Raw genomic sequence first — 20,381 nt, 5'->3', positions numbered from 1 at the left:
ACCTCCCATTTCGGAGAGCTGCTCCCCCTACAAATTCTTGTCCTTGGAAATCACTGGCCTCCCACTTTCCAGGCTCACTGACCCGGACTTACTGTTCTCTTTCCCCTCATTTGGAAATTCCAAGCCTTGCTCTGTGTCTGAGCACAGTCATTGGTCTTCGCCTGGCCTCCCTTGCCTCACAGCCCTTCTGGGATGCTGCACGGGGCCATCTCGGGAACCCACCCCCGTGGCTCATCCTCTGTCCTGTCTTGCCAATCTCCAGCTCTGGTTAACATGAATCACTGGTTTTCCCTCGCTGCTGCTGCTCCCAGGCTGCCAAGCCTTGTGAAACAAAGGGTGCTGTTATTCTCTGAGAGGTTAGCTTATGCGCTCACCTATTATGGCGAGTCCTAGGCGAAAATCCCCCCAAACAGCCTGAAATTTCCTGACTCCAGACATGTAATTATCTACAATAAGCCAGGCCAGCCCTTTCCCCTAAGATAACTATCTGCATGTCTGCACAGAGGCAGAAGGTTCAACACAAATTCCCAGATGTGAAGTTTTTCTGTTTAATAATCCTGCTGTTTTGCACTCTTAATACATGATTCTCTAAACTGAAAATAGAACAATTTGTCCCTTTAAAGTTCAAAGAAAGCAAAAAATAGTTTTAATGGTATTCCATGGATAAAGGCTGTACTTGGATGAGATTGTGATTATAATTTCACTTATTCTACAACCTCTGCCCAAGGAAAATAATGAAAAAGTCAGAAACAGCTGCCTTCTATAACAAGGAAGTCAACTGAAGATACTCAGCTCTAAGGACCCTCTCTGCTCTATCCTTCATTATTGTCCTTAATTACTAAGGAAGAAATAAGAACTCACTGACATTCCTCTTCAAAGTGACAACAAAAAGATGCAGATAGGATCCATATCTCATGGGAGACAACATTTAAAGAAGATAAAACTACATGTAAAAGTCAAAAGACAAAGGACAAACTGGGAAATACAAATGAACACATTCATAAAACCTATCTCATATCACAAAGGACCAATCTCAAATACATAAAGAGCTCTTAGAAATCAATAATAAAGAGATGAACAATCCAATAGAAAAAGGGCTAAGGGCATGAACAGACATGTCCCCAAAAAAGAAGTAAAAGCAACCCTTGGAAGGAAAGTTATGACCATCCTAGACAGCATATTCAAAAACAGAGACATTACTTTGCCAACAAAGGTCTGTCTAGTCAAGGCTATGGTTTTTCCAGTAGTCATGTATGGATGTGAGAGTTGGACTGTGAAGAAAGCTGAGCGCCGAAGAACTGATGCTTTTGAACTGTGGTGTTGGAGAAGACTCTTGAGAGTCCCTTGGACTACAAGGAGATCCAACCAGTCCATTCTGAAGGAGATCAGTCCTGGGATTTCTTTGGAAGGAATGATGCTAAAGCTGAAACTCCAGTACTTTGGCCACCTCATGTGATGAGTTGACTCATCGGAAAAGACCCTGATGCTGGGAGGGATTGGGGGCAGGAGGAGAAGGGGACGACAGATGATGAGTTGGCTGGATGGCATCACTGACTCGATGGGCGTGAGTTTGAGTGAACTCTGGGAGATGGTGATGGACAGGGAGGCATGGCGTGCTACGATTCATGGGGTTGCAAAGAGTTGGACACGACTGAGCAACTAAACTGAACTGAACTGACTTAAAAGATGTTCAAACTCACACATAAAAAGAAAAATGCAGGGACTTGACTGGCAGTCCAGTGGTTAGGATTCTATGCTTCCAATGTAGGGTATGTGGGTTCAATTCCTGATAGTGGATCTAAGATTCCACATGCCACATGGTGTGGCCAAAAGACAAAAAAATTTTAAAAAGAAAGAAAAATGCATATTAAAATTAAACTGACACTAAAAGACTGACTGGACAAAGGCACAATTCTATGTTGTTGAGAATAAGTGAAACTTCTGACACTTTCTATAGGAAATTTGGCAAAGTTACAATCTCAATGATCCATTCACTGGGGATATACCAGTGCAAACCTGACAAAAGTCCATGCCCTGTTGGGACTTTTATTCTATTGAAGAAAGACAAATAAACAAGCATAATAAGAGTGTATTAAGATGTGATGAGTGCTGTGCAAGAAAAGAACAGATCAGGCTACGGCAGATTGGGAATGAGAGGGGAACAGTTGCAATTTTAATAGGATCCTTAGGAAAGACCCCCATCTAGAATGTTAGTCATTTAAGAAGACCTGAATGAGGTAGAGGAGCAAGTGTATCTTCAGCAAAAGCTTTCCAGGCAGAGGAAACAGCAAGTGCAGAAACTCCGTGGTGGGACTGGAGCTGGCATTTCATCTGAGAGAAACGATAACATGTAGAAGGGTTCGAAGCAGAAGACCATGATCTGACCTGGTTCTTTTTTAATATTTATGTATGTATTTATTTGACGGTGTCAGGTCTCAGCTGCAGCATGCAGGATCCAGGATGCATCATGTAGGATCTTTCTTTGCAGCACATGGACTCTCTAGTTGCAGCATGCAGGCTCCAGAATGTGCGGGCTTAGTTGTCCCATGGCATGTGGGATCTTAGTTTCCCAACCAGGGATGGAACCCACTTCTCCTATGTTGCAACGTGAATTCTTAACCACTGGTCCACCAGGGAAGTCCCCTGATCTGACCTATTTCCTAACAGGATCAACATGGCCATGCTCTGAGAATGTTAGAAGAACAAAAGAAGCAGCAGAAAGACCTGCTGGATGACTAGTGAGTGACAGCAGTGGTTTGGAGTAAAGCAGTAGCTGGGGAGCGGATCTTGCATATGTACTGAAGGCAGAGCCAACAGGCTTTCCTGATGGACTGAACGTGAAGCAGGAAACAACAGAGAATCCGGGACGACTCCCAGTTTTTGACCTGAGCACCTAGAAAGTGAAAAGGGGAAATGGAGAAGACCATACGAGTGGAGCTGATTAGGGGCAGCAAGATCAAGACATAACAAGTTTACCAGGTGTGAATGGCTTGACTTTCCCCACAGACCCTCCAAGTCCACTCCTGGGAATCTATTTTACACATTTGTCTGCATATGCACAAATTCAAGACTATAGGGAGCTCCCTATATAGGGTGGTCTACTGGTTAAGACTCCGTGCTTTCACTGCCAAGGGGGCAGGTTCAATTCCTAGTCAGGGAGCTATGATCCCGAAGGCTGCATAGCACAGCCAGAAAAAATCAAAAAACAACAAAACAAACACACAAAAAAACCTTTAAAAAAAAAAGGATTATATACACCATCTCGGTAACAGTAAAATATCAGAAGTGACTAAAACCAAAAAAAAACTGTGCTTCTTAAAGGGTAGTCATGTTAATTTCACTTTCTTTCTCAAAAACTGACAAAGGCTCCCCACTGCTTTCAGAATTCAGTCCAAATTCCTTTATCAAGCCCTGCAGATTCTGATACCAACATCCTTTTCTGAACTTCTCCCAATACACTGTCCAAGGATAAGATTCAGAGTTCTCCGCCCAGGCACCACAGTGCCTCATCTCTGCTACGAGCCATCCTGATCCCGTCTGGAATTCCTGTTCCGCATACCTCGGCACAGCCACGCCCCACCTGGTGTGCACATCCTGGATCAACAGTAACCTCCTCTGTGGAGCTGTCTGTGGTCCACCTGGAAGGACCATGACCCACCTGTGGCTTCTTGTGCTATGTCTGTGGGACTTCGTGCTTCTTTCAGGATGTGTGTTAAATGCACAAAATGTCTTTCCTTGTCTCCTAAACTGCAGTCTCCTTAATATCTATCAATTATTCAGCTTCTTACTCCCTAAAGCATCTGGAATGCTTTGTATTCAGCAGACATTCAAAAAATGTTATGAATGAACAAATGAGTTTTAGAGAAAAACCCTGGCTTCTGATATGATGCTCTAAAAATGAAGGTATTTTAGAAATTCTTATACATGCAAGAGCTTCGAGAGTCCCCTGGATTCCCTGATGGACTGGAAAATGCAAAGGCTCTGTCACTCCTCCCACAAGTTACCTTCCTTCCTCACCCCCATGGTGAGCCTATTACACTTGCAGTTCTAATTCTTGGGCCCGGAATGTATATTTCTTGAACCAGACGCTTCACCGTTTTTGGAGAAGGGCAGATTTGCCCTGCATGGAGGAGCGAGAAGCTGAAGCAAAGAAACTATATAATTCCAATTTCTTAGATGGTATGACTTACCAAGAAACAGACTTCACATGTTCCTGAATCATGATCCAAGTCTGGCCAAAGTCATCTGATTTCCATAGCTGCAAAGACCAAAGCGACAAGTGGTCAGGATGCAAGAGGCACAACATATGACCCCTGAATGGCCTGGCCAGCACACACCATGGAAACCCCACCCTTCACAATATGCCACCTGTGAAGACAGGTAAGATCACCTCAGCCAGCTCGGTTACCCACGTGCCAGCAAGGGTGGGAAGGACAGGACAGATCACCTCTGTGCTCTCTTCCACAGTCACTAAGGTCTCAATGCATTCATATCAGAAGGAAGGAAAAACAAACATGACTTTTCTTCCTTTTACAGATTATCAGAAATTATACTGCCTTGGCCAAAAAGTTCGTTTGGGTTTTTGGTGCCAGCTTACAGAAAAACCTGAGTGAACTTTTTGGCCAATCCTGTATGTTACTTAAGATCCTCAAGTGGTGGTTAAAGCAAAAGGATTAAACCCAGTACTTCTCATCTGAGAAACAGTGTCCTTAAAAACCCATATGGGCCACAGCGATGAGAGCTGAATGGAAAGGACTTTGGCTAGTGCAGAATCAGAGCACCAAAGGGAATCACCTGAATACACAGGGTGTGGCCAGGAGAAACTGACTTGCCGATCTCTGCAAAAGCCCCTCGACTTCCAAAGACAAAAACTGAGGGTTCCTGGGGACCAGGGAGTGAGAAACAGGAGATCGAAAAGAACAATCATCCACCTATACTGGTAAACCAACCCAGCCTGAGCTTAGGTTACTTCCCACGGCAAGTAAAGATAAACAGGTCATGTTTTGGTTAAAACCTGCAAAGAAAAAGAATCGTTCCAAGGTTCCTCTGAGCACAGCCATTTGAAACTCATTGTGAACCCAATCCCACAGGACTGACAGGTTTCACAGAATTATGCCAGATCAATACTCTTGACATGGCAAGTTTCAACCCTGAGACAGAAACTTACCTGGGCTCTCTTCTCATCTCTCACCTTTCCTTCAAACTTGCTTACAGGAGGAAAATGCACACAATTATATTACATGCATATGTGTGTGCTCACACACACACAGGGAGAATATTTAAGTTAATGGTAACATCAAATAAGTGTTTCCCTGGCAGCTCAGTGGTAAACACTCTGCCTGCAATGCAGGAGACGTGGGTTCGATCCCTGATCCAGGAAGAACTGCTGGAGGAGGAAATGGCAACCCACTCCAGTATTATTGTCTGGACAAAGAACCCTGGCAGGCTATAGTCCACGGGGTTGGAAAAGAGTCAGACAAATTCAGCGACTAAACAACATCAACTAAATGATAGGCATGGGCAGTATGCTGAAGGCCGAGGATGGGAAAGGTAGAACAGAAATTCAACAAGAGGTCCCAGCAGAACTGCCATCAGCCTTCTCTACCTAGCTCTCTGATCCAATTCCAGAGCCCCAATCTACCCCCAGGCCTAACAGACGCACCCGAGCAGTGAGAAGGGCCTGATGTATAACTAATGGGGCCACGGAGGGGTGTCACTCCCTGGCCAGGATGCAGACCAAGAGCGCCAGGGAGATATATTTTTCTGTAGCCGTGGGAAGTGAAATGGTAGCTACACAGGTCACCCAAAGGACAGGCGAACCCCCCGGGCAGAACAGAAACCTCTGGAAGCACCACCTGACCGCGTTCCCGAAGCTCTCTTACCTGCTTGTTGGGGTGAGACCTGTCAAAGCCCAGGAGAAGGTTGGAGGCCTTGCTGTGCAGGAGGAGGTCGGCTGCCCGGAATGGGATGGAGAAGCCTTGGATGGTGTTACAAAAGTCAAACGTGGTCCACAGGTACTGGGCATAAGCATCTGTAAAAATGTACTGCGAGGAAAGGAGAGGGGCTCAGAGCAGGCCTGGCCAGGCCCCTGATGCCCCCTCCTCAACCCAGTGCCCATGCATGGAAGGCCTGGGATGGTGCCCTTGAATGTGGCTTTCTTGCCATCTGCTGCCAATGAAGAGACTGGTGCATACCACAGAAGGCTTGGCAAAGGAAGGGTGTGGACAGGCCATGGTGAAGCCAGATGGTTCTCCTGTTTATCCAGGTAATGAAGCTAATCAAGTCTTTCCATCCTTTCTTTCCACTGACTTGGCCTTTCTCACTCTTCGGGGGCGGGGGTTGAGGGGGGGGTGGTGGTCACCAGTCATAGTCAGAGCGTGGCTCTAGGAAAGGGGACAGAGGGTTGCTCTCCAGACTGACTACGTGTGGACCAGCCTGCTCATTCTCTGTGCATACTCCGACAGGCCTTTCCGGGAGGATACCTGACATCACGCCCACCCAGGAAGCTGAGCTTCCCCATCATGCCCCGGTGCCAGGTGCCAGGGCAGCTCTGAGGACTCAGCTGCACTCGGGCCAGCAGACTCACCCTGGGGCCCAGTGGACGGGCAGGGGCCTCAGCTTATTTTGCTCCCACGTGGGTGAGCGACTCTGAACAAGTCTGGCTGGAGAGGGACTGCCGGCCTAAAGAGTTTTCTACGGGAAAGGACCGAAGCAATTCCACTGAAGAAATGTGCCCTGAATATTCCCCATGGACCAGATGCCAGAGGTACCCCAGAGAAAACAGATGATGCTTCCTCTTAAGCACCTTCCAGCCTGATGTGGGAGACAGCCACATCCACGGCCAACTCCAGTTCAAGGGGAAATGAGAGTAACTGAGAAACCAAGGACAGAGTCCTGAGGCAGCACAGGCCATAGATGAGCTGCGGCTGGGGAACAGGACACAACTCCACGGAAGATTTAGGCCTCATAGTGCAGGCAAGACTCCCACCGGGAAGGAACACGCCGTGGCCAGGGCAGTTTGACTTGGAGAATCAAACAGGAGGGGAAACACAGAGCACTGGCGTGACAACAGTCTTGAGGGCCCGAGGGGAACGCCAGGGAATGAGGCTGGTAGCCCCGGAAGGTGGCTGGACCTGCGCGTGCGTGCACACACACACTCACGGCTAGAGGCCGGCCCAGCTCTCAGGAGCACGGCGTGGCTCCAAAGCTGACTGTGAACCAAACCTAGAGCCGAGGGACCCAGCGCCACCACCACCGGCCAGCCAGCCAGGGACGTCCCAGAAATCAACGATGCACGGGAATCAGGCCAAGGACTCGTTCCCTAATGGACCCCACCTGCTCCAGACCCCGCTTCAGCTCAGAACCCATTCAGCACTCAGAACCCCAGCCTGCAGGAACACCCTGCGCTTGTCTGCACATGGCTGCCATAGGTTCCTGCTCCTGTTCCCTCCCGCTTGCTCCCCACATCCAGACTGAAAACTCCCTGGGCATCTGTTTTATGTGTTGTTTCCCCCATAGCATCTAATGTCAAACTCCAGACTCTGGAGAAGCCTAATTAAATCTCACTCTAAAGGGTAATACATGCTGTGAGAGCAGAAACTATCCGCACCACAAGCACAGTGATAAAAAACAATGATGACCCTAAAAGGACCATCATAATTTGGGGTATAAAAGTGTCCCTCCCCCACTAGAAATGACACGGCCCATCTTCCTGCTCTGAAACCGTCTTGGTTACTGGGGGAGGGAATGTTCTCTCAGTTTCAAAAGTTTTCTCCAGAAGCACTCATCAGATGGCTGCTTGCAGTTTCACATCTGAAGGCTTGGAAGTCACACGCCCGGTCACGATGTTCACGATGACAGCTCCAGTTTGTCAAGGGCACTGGGTCTGTACCAGGAAGTAGGCTGAACGCTTGCACACTTGCCTCCGTTCACCCTCAGAGTGCCCGCAGCACCTCCCGGCCGTAAGAGTGTTATCTCCTCTCTTACTAAGGGGGACACGGATGCTGAGAGCGTCAGCCCCCCAATGTGACTAGGAGGCAGCAGCACACACATCAGCGTCCGGCTGGTTCATCAATCCTCACCACTCTCCTTCCAACAACTAGAGCCTGTTATACAGAGTGAAGGACGTCAGAAAGAGAAAAACAAACATCGTATACTAACACATATGTATGGAATCTAGAAAGATGGTGCCGGTGGACATACGGTCAGGGCAGCAATGGAGACACAGACATAGAGAATGGATTTCTGGACGCAGGTGGGGAACGGAAGGAGAAGGTGAGACGAATGGAGGGAGTGGCATGGAAACGGGTTCGCTACCATATGTGAAACAGACAGCCAACGGGAATTTGCTGCAGGACTCAGGGAGCTCAAACCAAGGCTCTGTACCAACCTAGAGGGGTGGGATGGGGAGGGAGGTGGGAGAAGTTCAAGAGAAAGGGGACATATGTATTCGTGCATGTGTGCTAAGTCGCTTCAGTCGTTTCCGACTCTCCACAACTGTAGCCTGCCAGGCTCCTCTGTCCATGGGATTATTCTCCAGGTAAGAACACTGGAGTGGGTTGCTGTGCCCTCCTCCAGGGGATCTTCCCAACCCAGGGACCAAACCTGCGGCTCCTGCATTACAGGCGGCTTCTTTACCGCTGAGCCACTGGGGAAGCCCAGACATATGTGTGTGTGTGTGTGTATATATATATATATATATATATATACACACACCCATGGTTAATTCACGTTGATGCATGATAGAAACCAACACAATACTGTAAAGCAATTAGCCTTCAATTAAAAATAAATAAATTTTTTTAAAAGGCAGACTTCCCAAATTGAACCCATAGGTCTCAGCCTGGACTGCTAGGCGCAGTGATGTGCCTCCTCTCTTAATCCATTCCTCACACTCCCCTGGAAACCCTCTTGCCTTCTGGATACTGTCTCATCAACGCTGCACACCCCACCCCTGCCCATCTGTCTCTGCTTCTCTCTCACCAGCTCCTCTGTCTTCTTCAGCTTCTTGCCCTTGGGTGACCTCCTTGACTCCTCCATGCTTGGCTAAGACCTTGGTTTATGGTTCATCCTCCCACAAAGCTTCCGCCACTGCCTCCAAGAGCATGCTTTCCGAGACCCTCAAATCCCCACCTCCACCCTGACATCTCCCGGAAGAGTCTATTTCAGGTCCTTCTTGTACCTTCTCAGCACCTCCATCTGGATGTGCCAAATACTCGACTCTGTCCAAAACCAAATTCTTTGCCGCCTTCCCCCAAAACCCACTTCTCCCTCCACACATGCCAAGTCCTGCCCACGTGACACCTTGCGCAGTCCCAGCACTCATGTGGGGCCTCTTTCCCACTGCCTTCCTCTGGGCCTCCCTCTCAATCAGTCGCCCCCCTCTTATGTTTTCCTCTAAAATGTTTTTCACCATGAGTGCCTTCCTTTCTCTTCCCAGGGCTCCTAGTGTGGCCTGCGGCCCTACTGGACACTCCAAGGAAACTGGGGGTCAGCACGGGGTTTTATTCATCCTCCTGGCTTCCAGGACCATCAGGGAGTGAGACCCTTAGAGGGTGATCCTCGGTTTGGTCGGATGACTGGGCAACTTCACGCCTAGGCTAGCCATGGGCTCCCCTGCTGACCCTTCTCTACTCTTGCCCGTCCAGGCCATCCTGCAGCTGTCAGCAGACACATGTTCCTAAGAGACAGTATTCACAGTAACTCCCCACCTCAGACCACTCCACGGCTCCCTCCAGACCTGCAGGCAGAAGGCAAGCTGCTCCCTCTTCAGATGGGGCCCCAATGACATCACGAAGCCATTCAGTGCAAACTCTCCCCTCCCCACCTGCAGGGAAACCACATTTGGCATCCTGAAGCCTCTGCCCATGCCCTTCTCCCCAAGAGCTCCCACCAGCCCTGCTCCAGCTACAGAAATTGTGCCCATCTCTGAGGCTCCAGGCCTAATCCCGAGCACCCGCGAAGCCTTCACATCTCTGGTCCCACCTCACTCGATCCCCAGCTCTAGTGACCAGCAGCTTCCATTCTGCCCTTAGGCACGTGTGCCTCCTACCCGAAGTAACCTTATCATGTGTCCACAGAACATCGCACTCTGCTTTCAGTCCTGGGACTGCCTGGCTGTCAGGTCTGCTCAGGTGACCCCATGGATTGGCCAGCAGAGCTGACCTACTAGGTAAGTGCTTCCTGAACTGGGCAACTTCAGGAGCATTCTCACCTCCTAGTCTGTCTGCAAGCACCTAATGTTCCAGAGGTGCTTCATCCTTTAGCTTAAAGCTACGTTTCCTCCTAAAATACAAAGACCTCCAGAAAGAAAACAAAAGACAGCACAGAATTCATCTCCGTGTCAGCATAAGTGACTCTCTCTGGTTCTGAGTGGAGAAACCAAGAGCACAGTCAGAGGAGGCAGTGAAGAGACATACTCCCAGGAGGTGGGAACCAAGAGAAAGAGAGGGCATGGTTCACCCTCTCCCCCAGGACCACCCTCTGGATAAAGACAGGACCCGCTCCCACATCAGTGGAGGCTGAGAAACCCGACTGCACGTCCAGAGACCTTAAAAGAGCCCAGACACGTCTGGACACTGCTGACTGGTCTCGGGTTCCTCAAGAAGCTGGTGGAACTGCAGGGTGGTCAGAGCCACACGCTGGTCCAGGCGTCAGCACACGGGACCAGGAAGAAGGAAGTGGGACGGCGGGCCGGTTTGAAAATAGACCCAAACTCTCACATGACCCCACAGCCGCTCCATTTGCCTAAAGCAACACCATCTTTCCCCTTCCGCAGGCCACGCGCCCCCCCAACCAGACTTTCGTGTTCCCTTTCGTGACATCTTGACCTTTCCTAGCAGCTGTTAACAGTCATTTCAACCAGTTTCAATTGCCCTCTGTGGCAGCCATGGTGAAAACATTTGTGCACAGGTGACTTGCCAGGACCCAGCACTTTTCAGGGTTGGGGGGTGGGGTAAGCAAAGCATTTAGACCTGGGTGATGTTTCTCAGGAAGGGGCAGGTCTGGAGGGGGCAATCTGCCTTCCAAGGCACAAAGGCAAAAGTAAGTGAAGTCATCCGCACAGTTAGAATCACTTCCTACCTGAGAGGTCTGAGGAGGGCTAACAGCCTCCTCTGGGCAATCAGGCACCCCAGGCCTAACCTCACTGAGCCTGCTCTGGGCCACAGGTCCAACCACCACCAAGTCCTCCAAGGAGGCAGCCCTCCGCACCAACTCCGAACCATCCCCGGCTCAGCGCCAGGAAGCAGCCCTGCCCTTCAGGGGACAGCTCTGAGGTCACGGGCCCACTGCTTGCACCTCACCCACGGCCCCTGGAGCTCCTGCACTGCAACCATCCCCCAGTCCTCCTCCCGTCTCGCCCCTAGGCCCTGGGCCCTGCCCTGCTGCTTCTGCTCCAAAGGCCCCAGATCCTCTTCCTGCACTAACCCCAACACCCTACCCCGCGAGCCCACAATCTTTCCTGTCTTCTGACTCTTCCAATGGGCGGACTTAGCAGGTTGCTCACCACAACCTGAGACAAGCAGGAAGGGAGACAAGCCTGCTCACAGACAGCTGTGCCCTGCGGTTGAGGTGATGAGGGCACAAGATGGGGCTGAAAACAGAGACTCTACGGGGACAACCAGGCAGCTTCAAGGCCACAACTTCAGCAAGAGTTAATTCTGGGACACAGCTTCCCTGGTGGCTCAGATGGTAAAGAGTCTGCCTGCAATGTGGGAGACCTGGGTTCGATCCCTGGGTCAGGAAGATCCCCTTGAGAAGGAAATGGCAACCCACTCCAGTCTTCTTGCCTGGAGAGTTTCATGGACAGAGGAGCCTAGTGGGCTACAGTCCATGGGGTCACAAGGAGTCGAACACGATTGAGCGACTAATACACACTAACACTTCCCTGGTGGTTCAGTGGTAAAGAATCCGCCTGCCAATGTAGGAGACACAGGTTCAATCCCTGGTCCAGGAAGATCCCCTGGAGAAGGAAATGGCAACCCACCCCTGGGAAATCCTATGGACCGAGGAGCCTGGTAGGCTACAGTCCATGGGATCACAAAGAGACACGACTTAGTGACTAAACAAAAACAACTTTGGGACAATGTGTAGTAATAATAGTAATAACAATACTAGATACATACAACCTCTCAAAGGAATTATCCCAAGGGTTGTATGATTCTTGAGAGGTGGGGCCAAGGGTTGTATGATTCTTGAGAGGTGGGGGGCACACAGATGGATCCACGGGAGATGCAGCCAGGGAAGAGAGCTGGACTCTGGGGCAGGGCTCCTCAACCACTCAAGGTACTGGGAATACTGGGAATCCGCAACCCCCGGCCTGCCTGGCCCCAGTGCAGTAGGGGCAGGGCACAGACAGCCAACTCCCTTCAACACCTTTCTGCGCTTTTCCCCATAGAGAGGAAAACTGCTCTGTCACCCTGGAGTCAGGTTAGAGGGGCATCTGTCCTAACTGCCCCTCAACTTTGAGATCATCATGCAGGGAGCTTCCCTGGGTGGCTAAGATGGTAAAGAATCTGCCTGCAATGCAAGAATCAGCAGGCAAGGCTGATATCAACTAGAGGGTACCAGTAATAACTATTCAAGTTGTTTTTAAAAAAAAAAAAAAAAAACAACTGCTATGACTTCCTTGGAGGTCCAGTGGTTAAGACTCCATACTTCCAGTGCAGGAGTTGTGGGTTTGATCCCTGGTCAGGGAGTTAAGATCCCACATGCCCCGTAGCCAAGAAACCAAAACAGAAAACAGAAGCAATATTACAACCAAAATCAACAAAGACTTTTAAAATGATCCACATCAAAAAAATCTTTAAAAAAAAATTGCTTCCTGCTATACAGCAGATATTAACACAACACTGTAAATCAACTATACTTCAATTTTTTAAATAAAATAATTAAATTAAAATAAAAACACAATTGCCTCTTGCTGTACAGTTGAGATTGGCACAACAAACACTATAAATCGACTAAAACTCAATTTAAAAAAGAAATTAAATAAACAAAAACACAATTGCTTCTGTTAATAAACAGCCCATTTAAACCCATGAGAGGCCCCGTCTAAAGTCCCAATGGCTGGCCCCTTCCCCAGGATCTGCCCACAATCCAGCAACTGAAAGGTTAATGCCTGGCTCAGCAGGGTGGCCTTCAGGACCCAGCTCCCTTCAGATCCAGTCTGTTCTGATTGGTCAGTGCCCTTCCAGTGGCTAAATATTTTGAATACAGCCCTTGCTCACAAACCACAGGCAACCTGAGAAGCCAGTGCTGGGAGGGAAGAGGGTCGGGGGAGGGGGGCAGGGGACCTGGTCAGAGGACCCTGTGGATTTCTCACTCTCTTTCCTTCCTGGATGAGCAAAGAGCAGCAGCTACCCACTCCTGCACTTTTGCTGCTAAGGGGCTAGTTTTTCAGCATCCTTTGAAGCAGCCATCCATCCTATCCTGGGAATGAGTGGGGGATCACTACAGTGGGAAAGAAAGCAGCCACAGACAAGTCTGCGAGCTAAAGCTACCTAACCAGAAGGCTGCCTGACTCCTGCACACACACCCCGCTTCCTTCCTGGGGCCCAAAGCAATCTCAAGTCAAGGCTTCCTCCAAACCAAATTGCCCGGCTACCCCTGTAGGACCACAGCCCCGGGCCAGCCAGCTGGGAAAACAAATCAGGAGCGCCAGCAGTATCAGCTGCCCTGGTTTTCCTTTCTAGACCCAGTATAGGTTGGAGGGAAGGCAGTGCACATACACACACACACGTGTGTACACACACTAGTGATGCCCATAAAACCAAGACTTTGGCAGCCGCCCTGGAAGACCTAGATTAGACCTCAGTGCCAGTCCCAGTGGATCCGGGCTTTTGCCACCTATGAGTCAGGCAATTTATTTGGCAGCTGGCAGATTTTCTGTGCTTTAACCTGCCTTCGTTTGTCTAGAAATCCTGCCTGGCCAGGAACCCAGCCTGCTTGATTATGCACAGTCCCACCCTGAGAGTGACTTTCTGTCACCGACTCCCAGGTGAGCAGAAAAACAGTCCTCAGACACCAGTCACGCTGCAAAGATGCCCCAAGAGACCCCCATCTCCCAGCCCGCCTCTAGTCAGCCACAGCCCCCAAAGACAGCCCTACACAGTCACAAGGGGTGACATCCTTACACGCTTGTTGTCCGCAGGGCTGTGGTAGAACTGGGCAATCACAGCTTCGCTGCTGTTCCCCTCACCGAAGTTCAGCTTCTCTGAGATTCTCTTGAATGACCTTCCGTAATCGTAGGACACGTACACCTGGAAGAAGGAGGTGAGAAGGAAGAAAAGGATCAGTGAGAGATGCGGCAGAAGGGCGGTTCCGTCTCTGCTCGCAAATACGCCCCCCAGCATCCTGCATGCTGGTCCTGATGGGTCCCCGATACCACGAAATCACAGATGTGAAGACAACCCACAAAGAAGCAGCAGACGACCTCTGTGTCTGTCCCCACACTGGTGGCCACGATGATTCCCTAGAGGGGAGACGTGTGGACAGAAACCATGATAAGCTCCTCACCACGGCCAGGCTGAGTGTTTTAACAAATTACATCCAGAGGCCCAGACCGGAGAATGTGGTTGACTGAGGGGAAGGGATTTGAGAATTTGTTTTGCCATCTGTTGAAATGTCCCCAAAAGGTAATCTAATTCTCGTCCCTCTGCTGGGAAGTTCTGTCCTTACAGCATTCCAGAAGATTAAAAAAAAAAAAAAGAAAAGAAAACCTTCATAGGTTTTCACAGAGTAGCTCCAGAGATATTAAAAAAAAAAAGAGGGCAGTGCTGAGTGACTAACCACGCATGGAGGCTGCATACAGGGTCCCAGAGCCCCGCTCCAGCACCGTGTCTTCTAACCTTGTAAGCAGGGGACTGATTCTGAGTTTAGGGCAATAGCAGCCAGGTCTGTGCAGGTGCCAGTGGTATTTATTTCTCTGCTGCTTCCACATTTCCAGCTCCCCGGTAACCACAGGTATGAAACAGAAGAGTAACTCGTGTGCCACCCTCTCCACATGATGAGCTCAGAGAGCTCTCGCCCCCACCCTACACAGCAACCGCAATTATTAAAGCCATCTTACAGACAGGGCAACAGGGGCTGATGAGTCACTTGCCAAAGTAAAAGTAAGCAGCAATGTGGCATCTGGACCCGGGCTGCCTGCCTCTAAAGCCAGAAACCTGATAGCCGTACCACCTCCAGAAACGGATGGAAGAAATGGAAGCTGTCAGATATTCTGACCCTAGACTTCCCTACCCCATTCACTGTGAAATTAATATAATCAGTGGGTTAAAAAGGAGCCTGACAGCTGAAGATAATACTAACAACACTGACTTAGAACTGAGAAAAGCATTAAAAATAAAGGACAGGTGAGGCCCAGGAAGGAATGGGAACTTGGGATGAATCCCGTTGACTTCAGCAGCAACACATTCTGAGGGCTTCACACGAGCCAGGTCCTGAGCTAGACACCAGGCGTACAAAGACACAGCCCTTCACAGAGCATGTGAAAGCGTCACTGCTTGTGAACAATGACGCCAGTAAACAATGAACGGCACAAGGTTTGTGCAAAGAAAATTGAGCGCACACGTGGGTCATTAATATTTATTAGATGTCGAGGTTGGAAGAGCACAGTAAGAGTCTCTGCCAGTATCTGAAGAATCCCTGTTACAAACACACACGCTTAAATACAGCACACGATCCCAGCTACTAAACACAGAGTAATGGGCTGCTGCAAAAACAGCTTCTGAAAGTCAGCAGCTTGAGAGCTCACAGATCACCTGAGAGGTTGGAAGAAAGTAGTACTTTCTCACTTCCACCCTCCAGGCCAAGAACAGAAAGAAGGGTCTCTTCTGACACTCAAAGTCACACGGAGCAAACTGACGGCTTCTCCAAAAGGGAGCTCGGGCCACTTCTAGCCCCAGCATCCCCTAAATGGAAAATGCACTCCGAGTCACCTTCTCAGAGACACCAGTGTAATAATAAATTCATATCAGGGCAGCATTTTTCAGTAACAATACTCTTTTGTATGAGCTTCCTAGGTGGCTCAGTGGGTAAAGAATCCACCTGCAATGCAAAAGACAAAGGGGACGCAGATTTGATCCCTGGGTCAAGAAGATCACCTGGAAGAGGGCATGACAACCCACTCCAGTATTATTCCCAGAGAATCCCATGCACACAAGAGCCTGACAGTCTACAGTTCATGCGGTTGCAGAGTCAGACGCACCTGAAGCCACTGAGCATGCACACATGCACACTTTTTTGTATGCATCATCTCTCTGCATCTTTAAAAACCCTGTTGAATGAGTCTCTTTCCTGCCCTCCATGGACTTGGAACATAGCAGGTGCTCAGGGAAGATTTCTGGAATAAATAAGCGTCATTATAAACCACAGCATGAGTAAACACACGTGCTCCATAAATGAACAAGAGTGAAATGAATGGATCCTTAAGTGACCGAGAGAACGACCACTTCCTTATATAGGAGATAACAGAATCTAAGACTCCAAGAAATGAACCACGAGTCCAAGGTCAAGCTGCTTGAAAGTGACAAAACCAGGACAGGTTCCTTCCGGCCCAACTCCCACTGACTTTCCACGCTCACAAGTCAGCCTTCTGGGTGAACGTCCTCCTCTGTCTCTCTGCTCAACAGAAAGAAAGGCACCAAAGCTACAGCCCAGGCAGTGGAAGGAACGCTGGATGGAGGGAGAAACACTACCTTGAACAAAACACAGGGCCTTCCCTGGATTCCCTAACACACCTCCCACTGGTGGTAGAGGTGCAACCACCCTCCGACCAAAACGCCCCTCCTTAACATTCTGGTCTGTAAGCAAACCACATCCCTTTGGGCTTATACTAAACAGAAGTTACGACTGGGAATGCAAGGGTCCTTGCTATGCCTGCGGCTCTCAAACTGCTCATCAACCTTCCTTTCTCCAGGCTAACCAATTCCAACATGGTATTTTGATCCTATGCTCACAATTCTCATTCCTATTTGATCAAAGAATCAATAGGGCAAATGCAAGCTCGGGGCCATGCACAGCTATCCGCCTTCCTCCCAGAAGAAGGACCTGGAAGGACCTCCACCAGTTGTTCGGATAAGAAGACCAAGCAGGTTGATGGCCTCATAGCATCCACACTGCACCCCCGCTGCTACATTCTGGGTCGGGGTCTTTTCCTCGTGGCAGCCCTAGCCTGCTGCCTGGCTCACTGCCCACAGTGAACTCCAGGTGTATAGGGCAAACTGCCCAGGCTCACTCACCTTGTGCTTCTACAGTCGGTTTTGCATCCAAACACAGGTTTCTGCCCTAATTCATCCTCTCTGGCCTTGAAGGGACACAATTCCCTAAGAATTAAAGCGAGGAAGGATTTTTTCTTTTCCAATTGAAGTATAGTTGATCTACAGTATTATACTAGTTTCAGGTGGACAACATCAGTTCAGTTTAGTTCAGTGGCTCAGTCGTGTCCGACTCTTTGTGACCCCATGAATCGCAGCACGCCAGGCCTCCCTGTCCATCACCATCTCCCGGAGTTCACTCAAACTCACGTCCATCGAGTCTGTGATGCTATCCAGCCATCTGTCATCCCCTTTTCCTCCTGCCCCCAACCCCTCCCAGCATCAGAGTCTTTTCCAATGAGTCAACTCTTCCCATGAGGTGGCCAAAGTACTAGAGTTTCAGCTTTAGCATCAGTCCTTCCAAAGAACATCCAGGACTGATCTCCTTTAGAATGGACTAGTTGGATCTCCTTGCAGTCCAAGGGACTCTCAAGAGTCTTCTCCAACACCACAGTTCAAAAGCATCAATTCTTCGGCGCTCAGCCTTCTTCACAGTCCAACTCTCACATCCATACATGACTACTGGAAAGACCACAGCCCTGACTACACCAATCTTTGTTGGCAAAGTAATGTCTCTGCTCTTCAATATGCTATCTAGGTTGGTCATAACATTTCTTCCAAGAAGTGTCTTTTAATTTCATGGCTGCAATCACCATCCACAGTGATTTTGCAGCCCCCAAAAATAAACTCTGATACTGTTTCCACTGTTTCCCCATCTATTTCCCATGAAGTGATGAGACCAGATACCATGATCTTAGTTTTCTGAATATTGAGCTTTAAGCCAACGTTTTCACTCTCCTCTTTTACTTTCATCAAGAGGCTTTTTAGTTCCTCTTCACTTTCTGCCATAAGGGTGGTGTCATCTGCATATCTGAGGTTATTGATATTTCTCCCGGCAATCCTGATTCCAGCTTGTGTTTCTTCCAGCCCAGCATTTCTCATGATGTCCTCTGCATAGAAGTTAAATAAGCAGGGTGACAATATACAGCCTTGACGTACTCCTTTTCCTATGTGGAACCAGTCTGTTGTTCCATGCCCAATTCTAACTGTTGCTTCCTGACCTGCATATAGGTTTCTCAAGAGGCAGGTCAGGTGGTCTGGTATTCCCATCTCTTTCAGAATTTCCCACAGTTAGTGATTCCATATTTTTATAGATTATATTCCATGTAAAGTTATTACAAAATAATGGCTACATTTCCGTGTGCTGGACAATACACCTTTGTGGCTTTTTTACTTTATATATAGTGGTCTGTATCTCTCAATTCCATAACTAGTTTCTAAACCGCCAAAAGTTGCTAGTTAAATCAGTCTTACCTATAAAGATGGTCCTTTGAGGTGACCTTTTTAAATTATTTCTCCTGTACATCCAAACTATATAATAAAAAGGAGGAGTAGGGGTAAGAGAAGAGTGGAAAAGGGAAGGGGAGGGGAAGAAGGGTTAAAACATCCAGAAAACATCTCCATGTCTGGTGCCGTTCTAAGTACTTGATACCAGTGCTTCTCCAACATGCCTACAATCCACCCCGCAGGACACAGGTCAAAATGCAAACCTCAGATTCAGGAAGTCCCAGGGTGAGAACTGAGATTCTGCATTTCCAACCACCCTCCAGAAAATCCCCATGCTGCCGATCAGCATACCACCCTTTGGGGAGCTAGATGTCACAAGGACGAAATCACAAGATTTCTCATTGATGGATGAGAAAACCAAGGGGAAGTGAAGGGTTTGGCTGAAGGTCAGACAGCTGATGAATGGTAGAGGATTCAAACCCACGCGCTCAGTTCCCAGAGCAGGGGCTCAGCTAGACACCAGCTCCCATAGGCTACCAAGTTCTGCGCTGTGGGCAAGTGAAGGCCCTGCTCCCCGGCCAGCCCCCGGGGGCAGCAGCTGCAATGCCACACAACTCTGGGTACAAGGGCAGTGATCCCCACCATTCCTGATGCCTGTGCCGGGTGATTCTGATCTTCTAGCGGACAATATCTCTGGAAACTTCTTTGGTCAAATTATGTGGCAACTGGGGGTTATTTGCTAAAATAGGTCAGAAGAATGCAGAAAAGAGAGGCAGGGACGATCAAGAAAAACACCACCTACGGTTTTCTTTCATCTCCAGACTTATCAACGGAAAAGAAGGGTCCTGCAGGAGCCATGCTTCACGGAATCACTGGCCACAAGTTCCCAGGATATTATTTTGTTTTTTTCTGCTTAAGAGCAAATATTCTGGGATTCCAACTTCCAGATCATCCCTTTTTTATACACTGAATATGTATGAGTTGGCCATTCTCCAACACTCCCACTGCTCCTGATCTGTATACATCCTTTACCTTCTGGACGCTGATGGGGCCCTGGGAACCATGCTTCCAGTCTTCAGAGAAAATTTAGATTGTTACTACTCTGGCACCACCTACTCCTGCCTCTGAGTCAGAATTTATTTTTGAATTAACTTTTCACATCAGACCATCTCAGTTTCATCTGCCAATTCTTTAATGCAGCTGATATACTGATGAGAGAAATCTCTGCCATCCTGATTTATTATCTCCAAGCATGAAGTTTCCTTCCCACTTAATCTTAGCGTACACTTCATTCCAGAATAGGTTCTTGTTTCAAATGTTCAATCAGTCCTTAGTAAGAATCACCCAAATATTTAGGCAGAGTGAGAAATAGGTTCGGATGTTCTTGACACTAAGTCATGTCCGACTCTTTTGCAACTCCATGGACTGTAGCCCTTGAGGCTCCCTCTGTCCGTAGGATTTCCCAGGCAAGGACACTGAGTGGGTTGACATTCCCTTCTCCATTAGGTTTGGATAGACTGGCAATGTATGTAGGGTGACCCTTCTTCCTGGTTCATCCATGACTGAGGAGGGGCCCAGGATGTAGGTCTTTCAGTGCTAAAGCCAATGCTGGTCACCCTGGCTACATTATATTCTCACACATTAAATACATGATCAGGTCGTAGCCCCAACCCTCCCACACACATGCTAAGGGACCCCATGCAAATCACTGAATGCCTCTGGGCTCCTGTTTGTCCAGCAAAACAGTAGAAAGATAGGTCTTCACCTATCTTAACA

At 48.8% G+C, this 20,381-nt stretch overlaps 1 protein-coding gene across 2 annotated transcripts in view; it reads right to left on the bottom strand.

Moving 5' to 3' along the window:
* The window catches only part of SORL1 (sortilin related receptor 1), a 170,447-nt gene that overhangs the window by 129,716 nt on the left and 20,350 nt on the right, over positions 1-20,381 (bottom strand). For both annotated transcript variants that reach the window (XM_019975277.2, XM_019975276.2), the window contains exons 3-5: positions 14,136-14,261; positions 5,883-6,044; positions 4,191-4,258 (exon numbers count right to left, since the gene is read on the bottom strand). In XM_019975277.2, the coding sequence (XP_019830836.2) occupies positions 4,191-4,258; positions 5,883-6,044; positions 14,136-14,261 (356 nt within the window). The remainder of the gene's footprint in view (positions 1-4,190; positions 4,259-5,882; positions 6,045-14,135; positions 14,262-20,381) is intronic.

The sequence above is a fragment of the Bos indicus genome, chromosome 15 (genome assembly GCF_029378745.1).
Source record: "Bos indicus isolate NIAB-ARS_2022 breed Sahiwal x Tharparkar chromosome 15, NIAB-ARS_B.indTharparkar_mat_pri_1.0, whole genome shotgun sequence".
In the NCBI taxonomy this organism is placed as follows: Eukaryota; Metazoa; Chordata; class Mammalia; order Artiodactyla; family Bovidae; genus Bos; species Bos indicus.
This window is presented reverse-complemented; position numbering and strand designations above follow the sequence as displayed.